Genomic DNA, 20,736 nt, shown 5'->3' with positions numbered 1-20,736 from the left:
TGGCCTTGAAATCCAAGGCTTCATGCCTGTTAGTTAGACAAGCATTCTACCCACTGAGCTACATCTCCATCCTCTCAGCCCCTTAAATGCTGCATTTGTGCACAAGAAGATTAAAAACTTTGACATTCAGACTCTTTCTATGAGTCCCTGCCTCATCCCTTATGTCATACACATAGCAAGGGTGAATAAAACCGTGGTGGTTTGACTTCCATGTTGAGCACTGTTACATTTAAAATTCTTTAAACAAGAAACAGTTTCCCTTTGTTCTCTTCCAACATTCAGATCTATAAATTGCTGCCAGAAAAGTCTCCCCAGGGTGCTCATTATGGTGGCCCAATATATGAACATGATGAAAAGTGCATCAATGCAGACGAAATCACTCACAATGGGATTGTGTACACACCAAAGCAGGACCTGAGTGATGACGACGCCAACAGCGTTTTTAAGGTAACCCCCCGAAACTCACCAGAGCTGATTTATAAGTCTGTGTTAAGATGCAAAGTCCAGAAGCCTCTAAGCAGTACAATCTGATCCTTCCCTCTCCAACAGAAAAGAATCTCAGAGGTGTGGTTACTTTGTGCACATACATATCTACTGGGATTTCTCTGGCACCTTAAGTAATAAGTGGTTTCATTCTGTATCTAGATATGTAGATACATAGATACATACATAGAGATTAACATATGAGTTCCTTCTTGGCAGCTGTAATGTGTCATTTGCACAATAAATTCTTTGAAGTTTCTAAAGTATCTGTGTATACATTGTGTGTTGATCATAGCCCCCAGGTCTCACCCTCCCTTTCCCTGCCCCTCCCCACTTCCCATGAGTCTCCTTTGTCCCCCAGACCATTTTGTTCTACTTTCATTAATATATGCAGAGGGGACCTTATGTATCTTTATAAAGTCTAGGAACCACAAGTGAGAGAAAACATAGTCATTAAAAACACGTAATATTTTTCTTTCTGAGACTGGTGTAGCTCACTTAATATAATCAACTCCAGTTGCATATATTTTCCTGCAAATGACATGGCTTTGTATGTATGTATGCTTGTGTATAGATATGTATTTTCCTTACCCACACCTTTGTTTTGGGACACTCAAGTTGATTCCATAAGTTAGCTGTTGCAAACAATGATTGAATAAATGCTGAAATGCCAGAGTCTCTGTAATAGGCTAGTTTGCAGTGCTTTGGGTAAGGGGTAGTAGAGTCATATGGAGTATCTGTCTCCTTTTAGTTTTTTGAGAAACCTCCACACTTCTGTAGTGACTGGACTAGTTTTCACTGCCACCAGCAGCGTATAAAGGATTCCTTGTGACCATTTCCTTGTCAGTATTTGCTCTTGTTTTTTTTTTCTTAATGACTGCCCTTCTGACTGGACTAATATAGAATCTCAGTATGGTTTTGATTTACATTTCTCTAATGGCTAGGGAAGTTGAACATGTTTCATGTGTTTATTGATGGCTTACATTTCATCTTTTGAGAACTGTTAACTTTATTAGCCTGTTTCCTAATTGGTTTGATTTCTTGTTGTTTAGGGTTTTTTAGTTATTTGTACGATAGATTTTATTCCCATTATAGATATATTATACACATTAATAAGATGTACAGTTGGAAAAGATTTTTCTCCCCTTCTATAGACAGTGCCTTACTTTGTTTTGAAGAGCTTTTGAATTTCAAAAGGTCCCATTTGTCAGTGGTTGGTAATTGTTTCTCAAAAGGTCTGCGCTTAGCTGAGAACAAATTAAATCCCCTCTCTGGAATTTCCAATATGCTTTAACATGTAATATTTTTCCAGTCTATAGGATTAAATGTTTTTACCAACTCCAAAATCCACAAGCCACGTTTTTGCTACCTGCCTCAAGCCTATCCAGCAATACCTGCAGCCTATGGTAAATGTATGATTTCTTTGTCTGCTAGAAAAATGGGAGAAAAAAAAAAACGATGTTTCACTGGGGTAGGGTGGGAGCTCAAAGAACACATACATACATACATACATACATACATACATACATACATACATACATACACATCGTATACATCATCTTAGGCAATGTATACACAAGTCACATCTTCTGCCAAAAATAGAACTCAGATAAGATTACCGTTTCTCTCCCTCCCTCCCATGTCCTCTCCCCTACCCACTTCTCTCCCCTCTCTCCCTTCTCTTGTCAAAACTGCCTTTTTACCCTAGATGTCAGTCATCTCGATTCTTCACATGCCCTCTGTAGACACCACGTCTAAGTCAGTCATGACAGCATCTGAGGCTTCGGCCCACCGCCAACACTCCATCTCAGGGGCGGAGCTCCATATTGCTTATCTTCATGCTCACACAGAAGCTATTTATTTTGTCTCACTGAGTCTTGCCTTAAAAGATGCCTTTGCCCTAACCTCCATGGTGTTTTATTCTATAATTACACTAGTCTTTAATTGCTTGACTATGGTAAGCACACTCCTGAAACAGACATTCTACCCTAGAGGGACTTTTCATTAACCTCTGAAGGTGCCTTCCTACTTTTGTGGATACACTGGCACAGCTGTTTCTCTGGAGTTCCCTCCCCTCCTTGGCTTCCCATCAACCAATGACCACTTTAAATTCCCCATGGTGAAGTCACGAGGACCAGCTGTAGTGAAGATTATAGCTGATCCCCACGGTATATAATGGACTTGTTAAACTTTGTGCATTTGTAGTCTCTTTTCAAATGTAACCCTGGCATGTAGCTGTATCAAGTAGCTATGAATATAAATGTTTAATGACAGTGAATGATAAAGAAATACATTTTAAAATGATTCTTTGGTACACCTGTGCATTTGCCATTTACTAAAAAAGCAAATTTGCATGCTAATGAGATGAATATGCTTGTCTATCTCGCATAAAGAACTAAATTTTGGATGCATATTGAATACAATAGGATCTGAAGCATCTTCTGTTTTTTCAGCCTTGGTTGACGTGTTAGCTTTGTACTCAGCAGAGTGGCACTTCACATAAAAGCACAGTAAAAAAAAAAGTAGACACATATTTATGGCCATTTCAGACATTATTAACTCTTCTGTTTTAATTCCACACTAAAATTCATTGAACCATTTTTTTTATCAAACTCAAGTCAACAACTCAAATAAGAGCAGTTTTTAAAATTCAGACATTCTAATGATAAAATTCTAGCTCTGAATTTTATCATGTAGAGCTAGAAGGAAGACATTAGAACTATTTGTTTTTGTAATTGAACCATTATGCTTCTACGGAGAGCAGAAGCCTTCGTGTGGAGAACAGAACTACAGCAGTGCACAGCAGGCAACAGTCTGGAATGTGGGTCAAACAGTGACAGCAGTGCAAAGGGCACATGGTGTATGCTCAGACCCAAGGTTACAGCAAAATCGATGTTGCAAACTGGGAGAACACCTCAGACTCCTCGCACCTTTGATTGTGGGTTAGCTTTTGCTTGCGGCATGTCCAGAGCCCTTTTTACTGTTGCCAATGTTTTCCCAATCTCTGCTCTCGAAGGCACAGCCCCATATGGAGCGGCAATCCATTTCCAAGACTAGGGTGTGTAACACACACATTCCTACTGTTTACTGCTTGTGTCTCTGTCTCGTGCTCTGCTAAATGAGCCATATTTCTGAAATCTTGCTGCAGCTAATTTCCTTTCCTGTTCTTTGATGTTCACTGTCAATGCCAGTGGAAGACCTGACTCTCATTTCAGGAGAACAGCCATCTTAGAGAAAGCTATATTTGCTTTGTAAAGAAAAATATACTCACCTCTATTCCATGAAGCAAAAGAACAAATGTATAAAATATACAAAGTAATAAAAATATATAAAAATATAAAAAAGTGACTACTGGGTAGATGACCCTCTTCTACCTAACAACCATCCAAAATCCATTATGAGAATGAGTCTCACTGTGGGGCTCCTATGTTGTCTTCTCATAGCACCGCAAGCCTTACCTATGGTAGCAGGCTCAGGAGCGGGCTTCAGAGGAATGAGCTACACAATGGCCATGAGCGAAAGTGCCCCAGTGCTGGAAGTAAGGGAGACGGTGCGGAAGTACTTCCCAGAAACCTGGATCTGGGACTTGGTGCCACTGGAGTGAGTTGAGTGCCCCCTGGGACTTAGCGTAGGTGAGAGTGTGAACCTTGCTCTGGGACTTTGGTGTCATGCTTGGCACCTGATCCTTTCAGGAACCAAGTTCTACAGTTCACGTATCTCACAGTGAAACAATTCTTCTCCCCCTCATGTGGTTCCCAGTTTACAAAAGGAACAGAAAACTGGAAGCTGTCTTTTTCCCCCGGGGAGAAAGGGGGGAAACAAAGGGAGGGAGTGGAGAAGAAAATAAGAAAGGAGGGGAGAGAGAGGGAGGGAAGAAGATGGAAGGGGAAGACTTCCAGAGACCCCAACAGAAGCATGAAGCCCCGAGATTTAGTCCCGTGTTTACTGCACTTGTTTCCTGAGTTGCCACACCCTGGTTTGTCTGATTCCCTGTCCTTTTCCTCCACACCAGTGTCTCAGGTGGCAGCGAGCTGGCAGTGAAGGTCCCTGACTCCATCACTGAGTGGAAAGCCAATGCATTCTGCTTGTCTGGAGACACTGGCCTTGGTCTCTCCCCGACCATCTCTCTCACAGTCTTCCAGCCCTTCTTCTTGGAACTTACCCTCCCCTACTCTGTGGTGCGGGGAGAAGCCTTCACCCTCAAAGCCACAGTGTTCAACTATATGTCTCACTGCATCCGGGTAAGGGTACTTCTCTGGAAGGGAGTGGGAACCCAATCACCCCCCATTACCTAGGGTTCCTCAGGCCCCTCCTGGGGCTGTGTATGTGGTGTGCCCTGATTTCAGAAGGGAGCAAGTATTCAGAGAAAAGCTTTCTGGTGACACAGTTTTCATTCAGGACTCTGTATAAATGTTCCTAAATTCAGATATGGTTCCCATATGATTACTCTTTCCTTTTTGAATTTTTTTGAGACAGATAGTCTCACTGTACACATGCCCAGGTTGCCCTAAAAATGCCCGCCTTCCTGCCTTAACTAGCAGTGTGCTGGAATTATAGGAACATACCACCATGCCCAACTAAATGACTCTGTATTTAAAGTCTGTCTAAAGAAACACCTCCTCCTCCACTGGCACAGAGAAATTCCAGGCATTTACTCCATTCCTATGTTGCAAACATCTAAACTTCGAAGTATGTACTAGGATTTACCCACTCTGACACATCTCAAAGCCTCTGGCCTTCTCTGCAGTCTCTGCCTCTCGTCCCTCCCCCTAACTCTCTCTACCTCTCTGGGTTTGAGAACAGATCCGTGTGGACCTAGAGATCTCTCCTGATTTCCTGGCAGTCCCAGTGGGGGTCCATGAAGACTCTCACTGCATCTGTGGAAATGGAAGGAATACTGTGTCCTGGGCTGTGACCCCAAAGTCGCTGGGTGAGTGGCAAAGCTGTTGACTTATTTCATGCTTTGTGTTGCAATGGTTTGCTCTGGCTGTGAGCCCAATGCATGCTTTTCCTTCTCTTGAATTTAAAACTCATCAACCAAGCAGAAAACCGCTGTGTACACTGGGGGGAAAGCACTTAACACAGTATAACTTCTTTTCTGAATTTTCAAATCCATTTATTTGCCGTGTGTGTGTGTGTGTGTGTGTGTGTGTGTGTGTGTGTGTGTGTGTGTGTGTGTGTGCGTGCCCCACAATGTACATGTGGAGGTCAGACAACAACTTCCAGGGAGTTGGTTCTCTGTTTCTACGATGTGGGTCCCAGAAATCAAACGCAGGGTGTCAGGCTAGGCAACAAGCATCTTCAACTTCTGGGTCATCTGGTATTATTATTTAAAGCCATCAAATTTGTATCTCCCAGGGGAGGTGAACTTCACAGCCACTGCAGAAGTCTTACAGTCTCCAGAATCGTGTGGCGACGAGAAGACAGAGGCACCATCCCTTATACGGAAGGACACTGTAATCAAGCCTTTAATAGTCGAGGTGTGTGAGTACTGTGAATCTGTCGTATGACATTGTGTTTGTAATTTGGGAGACTGTATCTCATTTCCAAGATGGGTCTACAGCTCAATTTTTTACTAATACTTCAAAGCAATTAGTTTGGGGCTTTGGTTTTTGTTTGTTTGGTTGGTTGGTTGGTTGGTTTTGTTTTTTGTGTGTTATATATCATTTTACTTTTTTTTTATTCAAAGCCTGAAGGAATCGAGAAGGAACAAACATTCAACACATTGTTATGTGTATCAGGTATGTGTAACAAAACACAAAATTCTCAAGTTAAGCCATTTAGTAGAGTTTATAGCGGTTGAAAAGTCTCTCTAGGATACGGCTTACTATGAAACCTAAATATACTTCATGAGGAGAAGCCCTTTCTTGATGGGAATCTCACAAAATAGGCTCAATTTCCCCCAAGGGAATAAAGTATAAATGCTATTGAGGATACTACCAGTATTATTATTATTATTATTATTATTATCATTGTATAATATATTATTATCTGCCTTTATCGTGTTACTTCTCTTCTACTCCACCCCAATCACTTTCAAGTTTATGAGACTTTGCCTACTTCTTGCCACATCTGCTTCTACTCCAGTCCTCTCTCTGGCTGGCCTATTTCAGTGACTTCCTAACTGAGCTGTATGTGTTGGTGCATACTTGAAACCCCAGCTGTTAGGAAGACAAGACAGGAACGTCACAAGTTTGAGGCCAACAGAGGCGAGACCATAAGACCACATCTCAAAAAAAGAAAAAAGAAAAGAAAACAGAATTCAGCAATTTCCTAACTGACCCTCTAGCCATCTCCTCTTGTCCCTATACAACGAGAGGGTTCCCTTCAAGAACACATCCGGTCAGTCAGAACATGTCCTTCCTCTCCCCACATCTCTCTCAGCTCCTCTACATTCCACAGTGCTAAAACGCATAATACCACCCCCATAGCCTCCTGCTCTGTCTCTCACTTGCTGCGAGCCAGCCACACCAGCCTTCTCTTCCCTCTTGGAGCACGGTTATCACAGCAGCCTCTGAAGTCTTTATACTTTTTGGTTCATTTCTCCTGGAAGTATTTTTCCAACGGTATCTGTAAATCTTACTCCACAGCTTACTGATGGTCTCTGAATACAAACGACTTTCTCGATGAGTCTTTCCATAGTGAGTTGTCTCCCCAGCCTCCCACTTCCTGATTGCCCACACTTTACTAGCTCAGTCTACAAACCGCCTCTTTTCATTTTCTCCAGGACCCACCAATGTCAATCTCACTAAATACATCTTCACTCATTTTCCTAACCCTCCTTATAAAAGTGAAAGAATGAGTTTTGAAAGTCGCCATTCACCGCACATAAGACAGAACTCAGCACAAATCACACATTTAATGCATATTCGTGGGATAAGTGCTTATGTAAAAACATTAGCAATGAGCGGAATTGCAGCCAGGGAGATGGCTCAGTAGGTAAAACACTTGCTGTGCAAGCATGAGGACCTGAGTTTGGATCCCCAGCCATCGTATAAAAGCTGAGCAAGACAGTGAACACCTGTAATCAGAGTCAGCATTAGGGAACCGAGGAACAGGGGCAGGAGGACCCCAGAGGAACGCTGGTCAGCCTGTCTAGCTGAAACAGCAAGTTCTAGATTCAATTAGAGACCCTGTCTCATGAGTGCACAGAAAGAGAGAGAGAGAGAGAGAGAGAAAGAGAGAGAGAGAGAGAGAGAGAACATAATCCATGAGGAGAAAGAAGGAAGTCTTAGTTACATATATGCTTATAAGGAAAGCTATAGACATTTAGTACAAATATATAACCAATATGAACTTTGCCATGAGAGGAATGAATGGAGGCTTTGGGAGAAACTGAATTGCATCAAGAAACCGCTTAAAGTCCAAGAGAAACAAAAAGATTGCATCTGGATAATGTTAAGGAAAATATTTGTGGCAAACATAGAGCATTTCTTTCATCCCCCTCCTGACTCCCGACTCACACTATTATTGTTTAAAGTCTTGTCTTCTTTCATTAGATAATGAATTACCTCATGAGTGGTCACTGAATCTTCCACCCAATGTGGTTGAAGGATCTGCCAGGGCTACACATTCTGTCTTGGGTAAGTCTCTCAGTCCCAGCCATAACGCTGTCCCTCCCTGTAATCCCAGTATGCACAGGGTCTCACTGTGCATGACTAATGAAGTCACTGAGCACCAGATGCTGGACTGGGAAAGGAGCCGCAAACTCAGGGCTGCCCTGGGTGAGTGGGAGAAAGCAGGTCTAGCAGATGCTGTTCTGTGCAGTATGCTTTGGTTAACTCGGACAGCTAAAAGGGCTGTGTCCTCATCCTCAAGTCATCAACTGGCGACAGTGTATCCTAGCAGATGTAAAAATGATAGCTCCATTTTCCTAGACATTATGGCCCACCGGAAAAGATGTTATCTCTTGCTGTTCAGTTTCTTCCCTGCTCTCTACTTTCTCATGTTTTTATATTATTCTTTGTCTTTTACTCCACTAATAACGTAGCCTCTTGGATATATTTTTCCTACTCCAAAACAAACCGTGTCTATATTCTTCTCATTTGCAATAACCTTTCACTCCTCAGGCGATATACTAGGCTCTGCAATGCAAAACCTTGACAATCTTGTCCAGATGCCCTACGGCTGTGGAGAACAAAACATGGTCCTTTTCGTCCCTAACATTTATGTTCTCAACTATCTGAATGAGACGCAACAGCTGACGGAGACGATCAAGTCCAAAGCCATTCGTCACCTCATCAGCGGTGAGCGATTTTACCTGAACTCCTAAATGCCTTCAGTTTGGTTCAGATTTGGTGATCACTGTTGCTGTAATTTCCAATCGAATGCCCCTCTCTAGAATAATGACTCCCAATAGTGTCAATAACCTTAGAAATGTGAGTAAAAAAATGTTTACTCAATGATTCTCTGATAGGGTTAAAACAAATGAATAATAATAATTGTCTAATGGCGCTCTACTTCATAAATGACTGAAATTCCCTCTCCAGGGTATCAGAGGCAGCTGAACTATCAGCACAGTGATGGCTCATACAGCACATTTGGGGATCGAGGTGGGAACAGCCAGGGGAATACTTGGTAAGATGAGATTGTGTCTTCATGCTCTGCTGAGCTGAAGCATTTCAGGGTCTAGGAATGGCTTTCTCTGGTACCTGGGATTCTTTTCTTGAAGGTTTACTTATTCTTAAAACTCCAAATGTCATCCCTACTGACCTCTGAAAACCAACCTGCTCTGCCAACACCACCAATAATAGTGAAGCAAGGAAACAGAGGTCAGGAAGTACAGTTGTCCACAGTCATGGGGAAAGCTCTCTGCTGCCCTTCAGAGGTGGCAAGGTAGAGAGCAGGGAAAGAGACGCAGAGTGGGATAGTCAGAAGTCATTTGGAATAAGCAGTTGCGATGGGAGGGAGACGTAAAGCTGTCAACTAAGACCCTCCAGAAAGACCTCCATTGACCTGTGAAGATCAGTGTCTGCGGGCAACACAGAGCGAGCTTCAAAGTGAGGTGGCCCTACTGTCTTGGTCTCTTTTCTGCTGACAGGCTCACTGCATTCGTACTCAAGGCCTTTTCTCAAGCTCAGTCCCACATCTTTATAGAGAAGACACACATCACCAAATCCCTCAGCTGGCTCTCAATGAAACAAAAGGAAAACGGTTGTTTCCAACAGTCCGGATATCTGCTCAACAATGCTATGAAGGTGATGCCCTGCTTCTCCTTGACTCTGAAGGCTGTGATATGTAGTAAGGAAGGCTTCTCTGAGAGTTCTCCAATCCTTGTGGCTGAGGAGATGACTCAGTGCTTAAGAGCATTTAGTGCTATTGCAGGCAACAGCTTGGTTCCCGGCATCCTCCTCAAACAGTTCACAACCACCTGTAACTCCAGCTCCAGATAACCCAATGCCCTCTTCCAGCCTCCATAGGTACTTCACTCATGCACAAACTGACACATAAATGCACACATACACACATGATTCAGACCTTTAAAAAAGAGTTCTCCGGGCTTCGAGTTGGTGGCGCACGCCTTTAATCCCAGCACTCGGGAGGCAGAGGCAGGCGGATCTCTGTGAGTTCGAGGCCAGCCTGGTCTACAGAGTGAGTTCCAGGATGGCCTCCAAAGCCACAGAGAAACCCTGTCTCGGAAAAAAAAAAAAAAGAGTTCTCCGTCCGGTCCGGTCCGAGTGACATAACTTGGAGGGTCTAATGTTCCAGCAAATGCTGAAGTGTGCGAGTTCTCCCTCTGTCCTTTCAGGGTGGTGTGGATGATGAAGTGACACTCTCTGCCTACATCACCATTGCTCTGCTGGAGATGCCACTGACTACTGAGGTATGTACACATCCCTATACCTCCTTTGCAAACGTAAGGAATGAAATTAAAAAATAAAAAATGACACAACTAGGATCCCCTGCGGACACCTCCACCAGTTTTTGTGGTCTTGGATTCTGGTTGTCACAGCCTCTGATGCTGGGTTGTCACAGTGTGACTCTCAGCCTGGTGTTAGCCTGGGGTACTTCCTTAGCCTGGTTCTGTTGTTTTAAAATTGTTTCTCATCTTCTTTTATAGCACAGTATTGTCCGTAATGCTCTATTTTGCCTGGAAACAGCCTGGGCCTCCATCTCACAGAGCCAAGGAAGTCATGTCTATACCAAGGCACTGTTGGCCTATGCCTTCGCCCTGGCAGGAAACCATGCCAAGCGAAGCGAGGTGCTTGAATCACTAAACAGAGAGGCTGTGAAAGAAGGTAGGCGCTCCCATTGCAAAGTAAACTAGCTACAGTCACTAATGATGAAAGACAGAGTTACTTTTGAATCACTAAACAGAGGCTGTGAAAGAAGGTAGGCGCTCCCATTGCAAAGTAAACTAGCTACAGTCACCAATGATGAAAGACAGAGTTACTTTTGAATCACTAAACAGAGGCTGTGAAAGAAGGTAGGCGCTCCCATTGCAAAGTAAACTAGCTACAGTCACTAATGATGAAAGACAGAGTTACTCTTGTGCCACCTTAGCCAGAAAGACAGAGAGAGAAACCCACTGACCCAGCACTTAAGTGATAGCAGCCATTTTATTGACACACATTACTGATTTTATATAATCCAACTGCTGGTGCTGCACAAGTACATAAGAGACACAATGACTTCCCGAGTGATCGTCTGGGAGCTTGATGTACTTTCTTGGTAAAGATCTGCTTGTTACCAGGCATGGTAGCTCATGCCTTTAACCCCAGCACTTAGGAGGCAGAGACAGGTAGATCTCCAGGTTCGAGACCACCCTGGTGTAGATAATGACACCCTGCCTCAAAATAATGATAATAATAATAATCTGCTTGTGACTATTATAAAGTGTCTACTCATTTCCTGTGTGCCAGTTCATTAGCTGAACTAATCATTACTCTTGGACTAGATTTTAAAATGATGTTTTAAGCTTAAAATTTTATCCTTTCCATTTAAAAGATGATTCGATCCACTGGCGGCGTCCTGGAAACGTTCAGGAAGTAAAGACGCTCTATTATCAACCACGGGCCCCTTCTGCTGAAGTGGAATTAACATCTTATGTGCTTCTTGCCTATCTCACGACTTTGACTTCCCGGTCTTCAGAGGACCTGTCTTCAGCATCCCAAATTGTGAAATGGATCACCAAGCAACAAAACTCCCACGGGGGCTTCTCCTCTACTCAGGTCTGTGGGGAGACCTGTGACGAAACACCGTGACCAAAGAGCAAGTCAGGGAGGAAAGGGCTTATCAGGCTTACACTTCAGCATCGCCGTTCATCACTGAAGGAAGTCAGGACAGGAACTCACATAGGGCAGGATCCTGGAGCTGGCACAGAGGCCATGGAGGGGAGCTGCTTACTGGCTTGCTGTCCCTGGCTTATTCAGCCCACCTTTTTATAGAACCCAGGACCAGCAGCCCAGGGATGGCACCACCCACCATGAGCTGGGCCCTGCCCCATTGATCACTAAATGAGAAAATGCCTTACACCTGGATCTCAAGGAGACATTTCCTCAACTGAGGCTCCTTCGTCAAGTTGACACACAAAACTAGCCAGTACACCCTATGAGGGAACAGTAAATCAACTAAACCATATGTAAACACAAACATATCCTAAGAATTACATAGCTGAATCATCATCATTTCTAACGTATACATTCTCCATCCCTCCAACACTAAGTCCCAGCCTAATTCACTTACAGATCACTATGTCTGCCTTATATTCTCATTATCTTCTTCCTGATGAAGGTCCTCAACATCACTAGGCGCCAGTTTCCCAAAATACTGTTTTTGTAGAATTACTTCCATGAGAAAATTAACTTTGTTTCCATCCACAGATTAAAATTATCTAATATTCTGCCTACGCCATTTTCTGTCCGTAGTAAATGTGTACTTGCCCCGTTAGTTAGGCAAGTCCTTACGCCACTTCTGGAATGGACTTGCTGCCATTTCTGGGTCCATTTACAATATTCCAGCTCTTCCACGATGTTCCTCTCCCCTCTCCATAAATACTTTTCATTATTCAAGAATTATCTTTCTTCACTTCTCATCTTCAGTCTTCTTTTTCTATCTTAGCCTACATTTTCTTCCTCATTTCAAATTTCTACGAGTATTGCTACACAGATTTATAAATTACTGATGATACATATTTCTGTACATATTGTAATCTGTGTAAATGATAAAACTCATTCCCTCTGAAACACCTAGGTTGGGTCACCATTGGTAAGCAGGATGGAACTGTACTGAAATTATAATTAGCTGTGCTTTTGACTAAATAACCCTGAAAGGAAGCCGTGTTGACATTCAGTGTGGCATTGCTGTCGCTGCATCCACTGCAATTTCTGTTTCTTTCTTTTCCTCAGGATACAGTGGTGGCTCTCCAAGCCCTCTCTAAATACGGAGCAGCCACTTTTACAAGAAGTAAGACAGACGTGCAGGCCACCATCAAGTCCTCAGGGAGCTTCTCTCAGAAGTTCAATGTTCACAATGCCAACCGCCTGCTGCTGCAGGAAGTCAGGCTGCCAGATCTCCCCGGAAATTATGTCACCACAGTGTCAGGGTCAGGATGTGCGTACCTCCAGGTGAGGCCTCCAGGGTTACATTTTCATTGCTAAGTGAAGAGTGGAGTTACTTAGAAGAGGTTAAGTCGTCAGCACTGAGACAAAGAATTTTGCTCTGGTTGTTTTCAGACGTCTCTAAAATACAACATCTTTCCGAAGAGAGAAGGAAAAGTGCCCTTCGCTCTGCGGGTTGATACCCTCCCCATAAACTCTAATGAAAATTACAGAACATTCCAGATTCACATCAACGTAAGGTAAAACCTAAGTTGCAATACATGTATGTATATATTTACATATATACATTATGTCTATATTTACATATATGCATACATAATCTATCTGAAGAGAGGAGAGGAAAATGGTGAGATTTCCAAATAACTACACAGATACGGTAGCCAGAGAAACTTAGTAATAAGAACGTTAGACTTCTGGCTTCCATCAATCCCGAGGAACCTGGTCTGAAGGACTCACCTCTGTGTGTTACCTTCACAGTTACACCGGAGAACGACCCAGATCCAACATGGCCATTGTTGATGTGAAGATGGTATCAGGCTTCATACCTGTGAAGTCAACCGTGAAAAAGGTAAACCCTATGCCATCAGTAGAAAAGGCTAAACACAGGACCCCTCCTCAGGTCCTGCTTCAACTTGATGCTCCAGGCTTTGTTGACTCCCCATGAGAGGCCTTACCCTTTCTGAGCAGTGGATGGGGGTGGGTTGCAGGGGAGGTGGAGAGGAGTGAGAGGAGGGGAGGGAGTTGGTTGGTCTGTAAAATGAATAAAAACACTTAACCATATGTGGAAATGGTTAACAATAACTCTTGCAGGCGGCAATGTCATACTGTTTGTCTATTTGATTTTACTGATGTAGTTTTCAAAGGCTTACTCCTGCAAACCTGCCTCTCCAGAGTGTGATTCCATCATTTATTACTGCTTATATTGGTTAATAGTATGTTGGGTATGAGGTCTAAGTTTTAGCCTTATATTCAATTCTACCAAGCAATTAGCTATCAGGTTTGTGGACATACTTTCAAAAAATGTATATAATCACACATACATGTATCTCCTTACGAATTACTAGTATATGTATATATCGCATATATTATCTATATACATACATATAAATAGGAAGTATTACATACATATAAATAGAAAGGATTCAATAAACATTATCATTATGAGTAGTGTTCCTAAAGAAATAAAAAGTCAGGGGGCTGAAGGGTTGGCTCAGCGGTTAGGAGCACTCACTGACTGTTCTTCCAGAGGTCCTGGGTTCAATTCCCGGCAACCACACGGTGGCTCACAACCACCTTGAATGAGATCCAGTGCCCTCTGCTGGCATGCAGGCAGAAGACTGTATACACAATAAATAAAATATTAAAAAATAAAAAATCAGTAGTTTGGACTCTTCAGAGAAGCCTTTTATGTGAAAAATACCTGGAAACTGCTCTTCACATAAACTGTCCTCACTCCATATTTCTGGTTTATCAACAGCTCCAAAACCATCCTAATATTCAGAGGACTGAAGTGAACACCAACCATGTTCTAGTCTACACTGAAGAGGTAAGACTTTGTGATTCTGGGGTCTGTAAGAATTGCTAACCAGACCATCAAGATTCCAAAGAGTCAGTCTCCACCACCCCTTTATCACTCACACACACACACACACACACACACACACACACACACACACACACACACACACACACACGTTAAGGACAAAAAAGCTACAAAGAAAAAATGGCACCAGAACTGATCAGCAACACTGTTTATGAACATACCTTTTGTTCTTTCATCTTTTATTAGTTATGTTATAAAGAGGAAAGTGTCCCATTCTCTTCTAGGCTGTGAAATGTGACCTAGTACACTCCTACAGCTTGGTATATCTTAAGAAAACAAGATGGTGACTAACAACTAACTAAGTTAATCATTGAGTTCAATTCTGTTCTTTCATCTCTCCAGCTAACCAATCAAACCTTGAGTTTCGCCTTCTTGGTGGAACAAGACATCCCAGTAGAAAACTTAAAACCAGCTCCAGTAAAAGTCTATGATTATTATGAGACAGGTAAGTGGAATCCAGATATGCTAAGTGGCAATAAGAAATGGTGTCTAGCCTAATCAAAAGTTATCTTAAATAAAACAAAACTCCACAATCTTTCACTGGAAGAAAAAGTGAGTTTATGGTCACTTATAATTATGTTTTTGCACATTAACCTCTTGGGTGCACTTAAACAAGTCTAGGGCCATGCTAATGAAGACATCATGAAACAATTGATCATGAGTTCTATCTAAATTTTCCTTTAAAGTTGCTTGCTCTAAGCTGGATTGTTCTGGAAAAGTAAGAATAGCAATAATTTTTAAATCATATCTTGCACTGATGTGTGACATAGAACCTACCATTTGATTTGGGGGGGGTTCTCTGTGGCTTTGGAGGCTGACCTGGAATTAGCTCTTGTAGACCAGGTTGGTCTCAAATTCACAGAGATTCGCCTGCCTCTGCCTCCCAAGTGCTGGGATCAAAGGTGTGCACCACTACCGCCCAACTCATTTGATCTATTTTTAATGTGCTATAGATAAATCCCCCAAAATGGGAGGATACTGGATAAAGAAGGAAATTCTTCCATTTGTTCCTGATTTTGAACTTGAAACTTGCCAGCGTTATACCTAATGTTAGAGCAGTAAACGATGTCTCCTTGTTAAACTGAGGAAAGACCCAGAGAAGACGGGATGCTAGCGGGGAGCACAGTTGTGAGGAGGGACGTCTGAGTCCTGCGGTACCTACACGTACAGCAAGCCTGCAGTCTACACCTCAGGTCTATTCCAGAGACCCCTTCTCATACCTCAGGTCTATTCCAGAGACCCCTTCTGACCCCCTCAGGTCTATTCCAGGGACCCCTTCTTACCCCTCAGGTCTATTCCAGAGACCCCTTCTCACACCTCAGGTCTATTCCAGAGACCCCTTCTCTTAGCCTCCACCCCAACCAAGTCAACTTAGTATAGACTTTATTTTCACTGATTCTATAGCTGTGATTTGTGCTTTTGTTCTTTGCTGACAGGGTTTATCCACAATTAACCACTTTCTGCCCAACCATTCTGTGTTCTAGATGAATTCGCCACTGAAGAATACAGGGCCCCTTTCAGCACCGGTACAGTATAAATAGTCAAATCTAATGCCAATTTAAAGAAAATAAGTGAACGTCTGCTTGAGTCCTCCATACTAGGCTGGTTTTTAGCATAGCATTTTGTAATATATAAATTCTGATGAATCATCAATAAGTTGGACTATATCAAATACATTGTAGAATTTCTTAATAGAAATATGCTAGTGAAATATAATTACTAGTACCTGGGAGTGACTTGTTTATAACTAAATTTAAGAATTTGAGAGATTTATTAGAGAGAAAAAGAGAAAACATGAAGTTGGGTAGGGGAGAAGGTGGGGAAAATCTGGGAGGAATTGGGCAGGGGAATAATATGATCAAACTTCATATTAAAAATATAAAAGAATTTGTAAGACATAAAAATTAAATCAACTAATGTTTGCATTCTATACCTAGTGCCCACCCATATTCTTAAGACATTTTTAAATGTGTGCTGGTTAAATTCAGTGTCACTGCAATTAGCCATACTGCACAACATGAGAGATCTCACATAGAAGACATTCCTTTATGTTGATTGACAGGGTTTGTCTTTCACAATGACTCATTTTCTATGGCACCTTTGGCTCTCCTTTTAAACTCTGAAGAGAATCTAAGAACAGTTTCATTGTTTAGAGATAATAAAATTTAAAGATTTAGAATTGAATATTAAAACTAGTTCTTTTAGTAGGTTTTTTACTTCCCTTGATATTTCTGTTCTCCCCTTTAGATGCTGGACATGGAAATGCTTAAAAATGGGAACCTGTATATTTCATCAGATGAACTTCTCCAGACATGAAGAACCAAGACCTGTTAGGAGAAAGGACAATGAAATAAATGGAAGGGACACATAAAATTTATATATTAAATAAAGCTATGACATTTACATCTATATTTCATTTTATTTTTGTACTTTTATCATTATACTTATTTTCTGAGAAAGGGTTTTTATTCTCCACAGCAATTTAACAGAACCTAAAGAAATTACAGAAAGAGATACACTAGAAAATGCTATAAAGTTTTTTAAGGTTTGGTTATCCCACAAAAACACAGAGGAAATGAATCCATGTTGTCTAACATTGGAAAACAGTCCAAATGCTCATCAATAGGTCAAAGGTAATCTAACAAACCGTGGAATGTTCATACCAGTGGGGCTATTGCACAATATTAGGTGGTGCACACCTGCCTAAGTGTGTTTGTGAATAACTAAAAGAATTCCAGATAAAGAGAGAAGGGGGTGATGTTAAGAGTAAGAGTAACTGGGTTGGTCTTTCTTTTCCAACTTATTTTAAAAAGTAACTTTAACATATAATTTCATTTGATCTACCTCATGAAAACACTTAAAATGCCTACAAATGAAGACAACAGAAGACCTCTGTCTTCTTTGCATAATTTTATGTTGAACTTGTTCCCATCCCCTAAGTTTCTGTTTCTTTGGTTTCTTCTGGAATGTCTTTTCCTCTGTGCAGCCCCGCTTTGGAATACCTTGTTCATGTTCAGTGAGGATCATCTCAGTGTGGCGAGGCAGGGGAGCTCATTCCTGGGTTAATGGCACATCATGGGTGCGGAGAGAATCTACATCTAAACCCTTGAGTTCTGCATTGCTCTCTGTATTTGTGTGTGTGAGCACATGCATGAGCAAGCACACACACATATACAAGCATGCATGTATTTTACTTATTTACATTCATGAATCAGTGCTCTGCATGCCAGAAGAAGGCATCAGATACTACAGATGGTTGTGAGCCACTGTGTGGTTACTGGGAATTGAACTCAAGACCTCTGGAAGAGCAGCCAGTGCTCTGAACCCCCAGCCATCTCTCCAGCTCCCACTCTCTGCATTACTGAGCATGGCAGCAGTGTCATAAGAACAGCGATTCCTCCATTAGTGTTCAGGCAGAGCTGGCCTCTGCCTCAGAAGACTGCACGTCTTGCACTGAACATTGACTCTGCCTGCTCTGTGTTCTCTTTCTTCACTGACCTGTCTTTTGGTTCTCAGGTGCCTTGTCTCATTAATGTTCACCCCCAGAAGTTACTGCCCAACTCTAAGGTGACACCATCCACAGTTTCTCAGACTGAGGCACAAAGAAATCCAAACGCATGGGCTACAAAGCCCCACAGATGGGCCAGCTGGAATGTGCAGAAACATGTCTGCATGCGTCTATTCACCCTCTTCTATTTCTTCAGTGCCATAGATCTACAATGAGATACAGGAAATGTCTGACTAAGCCCTTTGTCTGGGAAGGCACTGAATGATCAGACTCTTTTGGTGGTGCCCGGTGGCCATCTAGCCCAGCCTAATCCAGAATCACAAAGTAGGCTTGGCTTCTTGGTTTGTGTGGTTGTTAGGGGTTAGTTTGATTTGATTTAGGGGTGTTAGGGGGGCTTTGGAGGATGAGCAGTGTTGTTTTTTGGGTTTTATGAGACATAATCTTGCTGTGTATTACAGGTTAGCCTCAAACTCAAAATCCTCCTGCCCTGGTCTCCCAAGTGCTGGGATTATATAGATGTATGAAACTAAACCTGGATATATAATATATATTCTTTTATATATTTATTCTCTCATGCATCACATACCAACTGCAGTTTATTCTTGATAGAATCAAAGTCTAGAAGTTTCCCTGCCAAAGTTTTGATAGGAGTGCCTCCAGAGACCGAGAGACTATCTGGGAAATATTGAAATTATGAATTCGCCAGGATCTGTAGGAGGCACCAGGGAGAGATGATTGCTATGTTAAAATATAAGCTAATTCCTAAATTCAACAAAACGCTGATGTTGTAAACCAAAGAATTAACTGCAATTGAACACTAGAAAGTTATCTCTTTAAAAAGAGAACTGAATTTTCCTGAGTTGCTTTTGAACTTGATACTGTGTGACTACAAAGTTGAGAGTGTACAACCACACATGCAGAGGCCTGAGGAAGACATTAGTGTCCTCTTGTGATGGTCTCTATCTTGCTCCCTTGTGGCACGGTCCCTCAGTGAACCAGAAGCTGGCCATGTAGGCTGGACTGACTGACCAATGAGATCCTAGGAGCCACCTGTCTCCCCGTTCCAATAGCAGGGCTACAAGCACATACAGCCATACTCAGCCTTTTCTGTGCATGCTGGGAATTCAGACTCAGGTCCTCATGGTTGCATAGCAACTGAGCCATCTTCACAGACTCAGATACTACATTGTTTTAATATGGGTTGACTTAACTACCGTTACAATGCTGGGTATTGAACCCAGGGTCTCACCAAGACCAGGAGAGCACTCAACCACTGACCCATACCACAGCTTTTTAAACGTATAGAGACCCTTACAACGTATAAAGACACAGGCCATAATAGAAAGAAACACAGAATAGAAGGCTAAGAGGTCATGTGATCATCTGTGCTCCCTGATAGGTAGGGGAGATGGAGTAGGGTTGTTGCTGTGACTAGACTATTCCACGAAATCTGCCCTCAAAAAAAAATGCAGAGTGGACCCTGTCGTATTTATGCTCTAACTGCATTTGAAACCTGCTTTGCTGTATCGTCAGTTGAAGTGCATCAATTTGCCCAGTACTGACTTTCTGACTTACAGACATTTCTGAGAAGTTTGGACAACTCAGCGTTTTTACAAGGGGATCGGGTGATGCTCTCAGGCCCCACATGGTGGCAGTGTGTAGAAGAACAGGAAGCCTGGGCACTGCAGCTCTTGCGGGATGTGGGTTCTGTCCTTGCCCGGCTGTGCTTTGCCGTGGTGAGGACTCTGACAGCTGCAGAGGTAGGGTTGCTCAGGTGACAGCTGACTGGGAAAGATGTGGGAACGAAATGCCAGAGCCCACAGAGCCCTCCTTTCTCTGCTCCTTGTTGGCCTTGGAGCGGCCTGAAGAGGAACAGTGTGTGCAGAGACCAGGAGAGAAGCCATATACTGTATCCTGGAATCTTGGAGTGGGTGAGGGGTGTAGGGACTACCCTCAAATGTCAGGCGTCATGGGCACCTGAAAACTAGAAAGAACAATGGTCCTGGAAGAGACTCAGGTGCCTGTGTCCGGCTCTCTGATACTCTGGTTGTACTCCTCAGTCTTCAGACACCATGCTGAGTCCCAGGCACGTGCCAGCCTCCAAGGACGATCAGCTGCCACCTTATACCTAACTGAGGGTACAGGAGTGTGGTCCTGCAAAGTTCCAGGTCCTCTATGTTCACAAACCGACACACCGACTTTGCTGTGCCATGCGTTGTCAGTGGAGTCCCCTACAGGGAATAGACCGCAGGGAAAACCTGTTCAATTGCCCCACGGTGACTGCCTTGGTCACTGTATTGAAAAGGGAAATAATGCTTGCCTGTAAGTCCCAGACAGCCGTGTGACAGGGCTGGTAGGATGTCCCCACCCTGGTTCCATAGTGGAATCTGCCATCTTTGAGATCCCAATGGGAGGCTGTCAGTCACAATGCCTGCGATCATCCAGGCCAGTCTCCCCCAGGCCGTGTCCACACAGTTGCCTCCTTCGGCAGTCTCTGCTCGACTCTGACGGAACGGAGACCATGAGGCTGGTAAAGACAAACCCAGAGGTTCAACAGCTCCTAGGGACCTGCCCTTGCCTCT

At 42.9% G+C, this 20,736-nt stretch overlaps 1 protein-coding gene and 1 long non-coding RNA gene across 5 annotated transcripts in view; one reads left to right on the top strand and one right to left on the bottom strand.

The window, feature by feature from the left end:
• The window catches only part of LOC101844701 (pregnancy zone protein), a 42,436-nt gene extending 25,387 nt beyond the window's left edge, over positions 1 to 17,049 (top strand). The window contains exons 16-36 of the mRNA XM_013123625.3: positions 283 to 447; positions 1,796 to 1,889; positions 3,927 to 4,083; positions 4,496 to 4,724; positions 5,287 to 5,413; positions 5,842 to 5,963; positions 6,173 to 6,224; positions 7,983 to 8,066; positions 8,553 to 8,729; positions 8,973 to 9,060; positions 9,524 to 9,680; positions 10,232 to 10,306; positions 10,544 to 10,721; positions 11,431 to 11,654; positions 12,831 to 13,049; positions 13,158 to 13,282; positions 13,521 to 13,611; positions 14,521 to 14,589; positions 14,989 to 15,091; positions 16,131 to 16,172; positions 16,894 to 17,049. Of these exons, the coding sequence (XP_012979079.1) occupies positions 283 to 447; positions 1,796 to 1,889; positions 3,927 to 4,083; positions 4,496 to 4,724; positions 5,287 to 5,413; positions 5,842 to 5,963; positions 6,173 to 6,224; positions 7,983 to 8,066; positions 8,553 to 8,729; positions 8,973 to 9,060; positions 9,524 to 9,680; positions 10,232 to 10,306; positions 10,544 to 10,721; positions 11,431 to 11,654; positions 12,831 to 13,049; positions 13,158 to 13,282; positions 13,521 to 13,611; positions 14,521 to 14,589; positions 14,989 to 15,091; positions 16,131 to 16,172; positions 16,894 to 16,916 (2,601 nt within the window). The 3' untranslated portion in view covers positions 16,917 to 17,049. The remainder of the gene's footprint in view (positions 1 to 282; positions 448 to 1,795; positions 1,890 to 3,926; positions 4,084 to 4,495; positions 4,725 to 5,286; positions 5,414 to 5,841; positions 5,964 to 6,172; positions 6,225 to 7,982; positions 8,067 to 8,552; positions 8,730 to 8,972; positions 9,061 to 9,523; positions 9,681 to 10,231; positions 10,307 to 10,543; positions 10,722 to 11,430; positions 11,655 to 12,830; positions 13,050 to 13,157; positions 13,283 to 13,520; positions 13,612 to 14,520; positions 14,590 to 14,988; positions 15,092 to 16,130; positions 16,173 to 16,893) is intronic.
• The window catches only part of LOC106022317, a 63,946-nt gene that overhangs the window by 3,646 nt on the left and 39,564 nt on the right, over positions 1 to 20,736 (bottom strand). For 2 of the 4 annotated variants that reach the window (XR_005873901.1, XR_005873904.1), the window contains exons 5-6: positions 14,275 to 16,973; positions 13,500 to 13,588 (exon numbers count right to left, since the gene is read on the bottom strand). This is a non-coding gene — a long non-coding RNA (uncharacterized LOC106022317). Of the gene's footprint in view, positions 1 to 11,023; positions 11,669 to 12,940; positions 13,079 to 13,499; positions 13,589 to 14,274; positions 16,974 to 20,736 lie in introns of those variants that run through there. The other 2 variants (XR_005873905.1, XR_005873907.1) reach the window with 2 other exon arrangements.

This window comes from Mesocricetus auratus, unplaced genomic scaffold, assembly GCF_017639785.1.
Source record: "Mesocricetus auratus isolate SY011 unplaced genomic scaffold, BCM_Maur_2.0 Super-Scaffold_100676, whole genome shotgun sequence".
In the NCBI taxonomy this organism is placed as follows: Eukaryota; Metazoa; Chordata; class Mammalia; order Rodentia; family Cricetidae; genus Mesocricetus; species Mesocricetus auratus.
The sequence above is the reverse complement of the archived record's forward strand: the minus strand, read 5'-3'. Positions and strand labels throughout refer to the sequence as shown.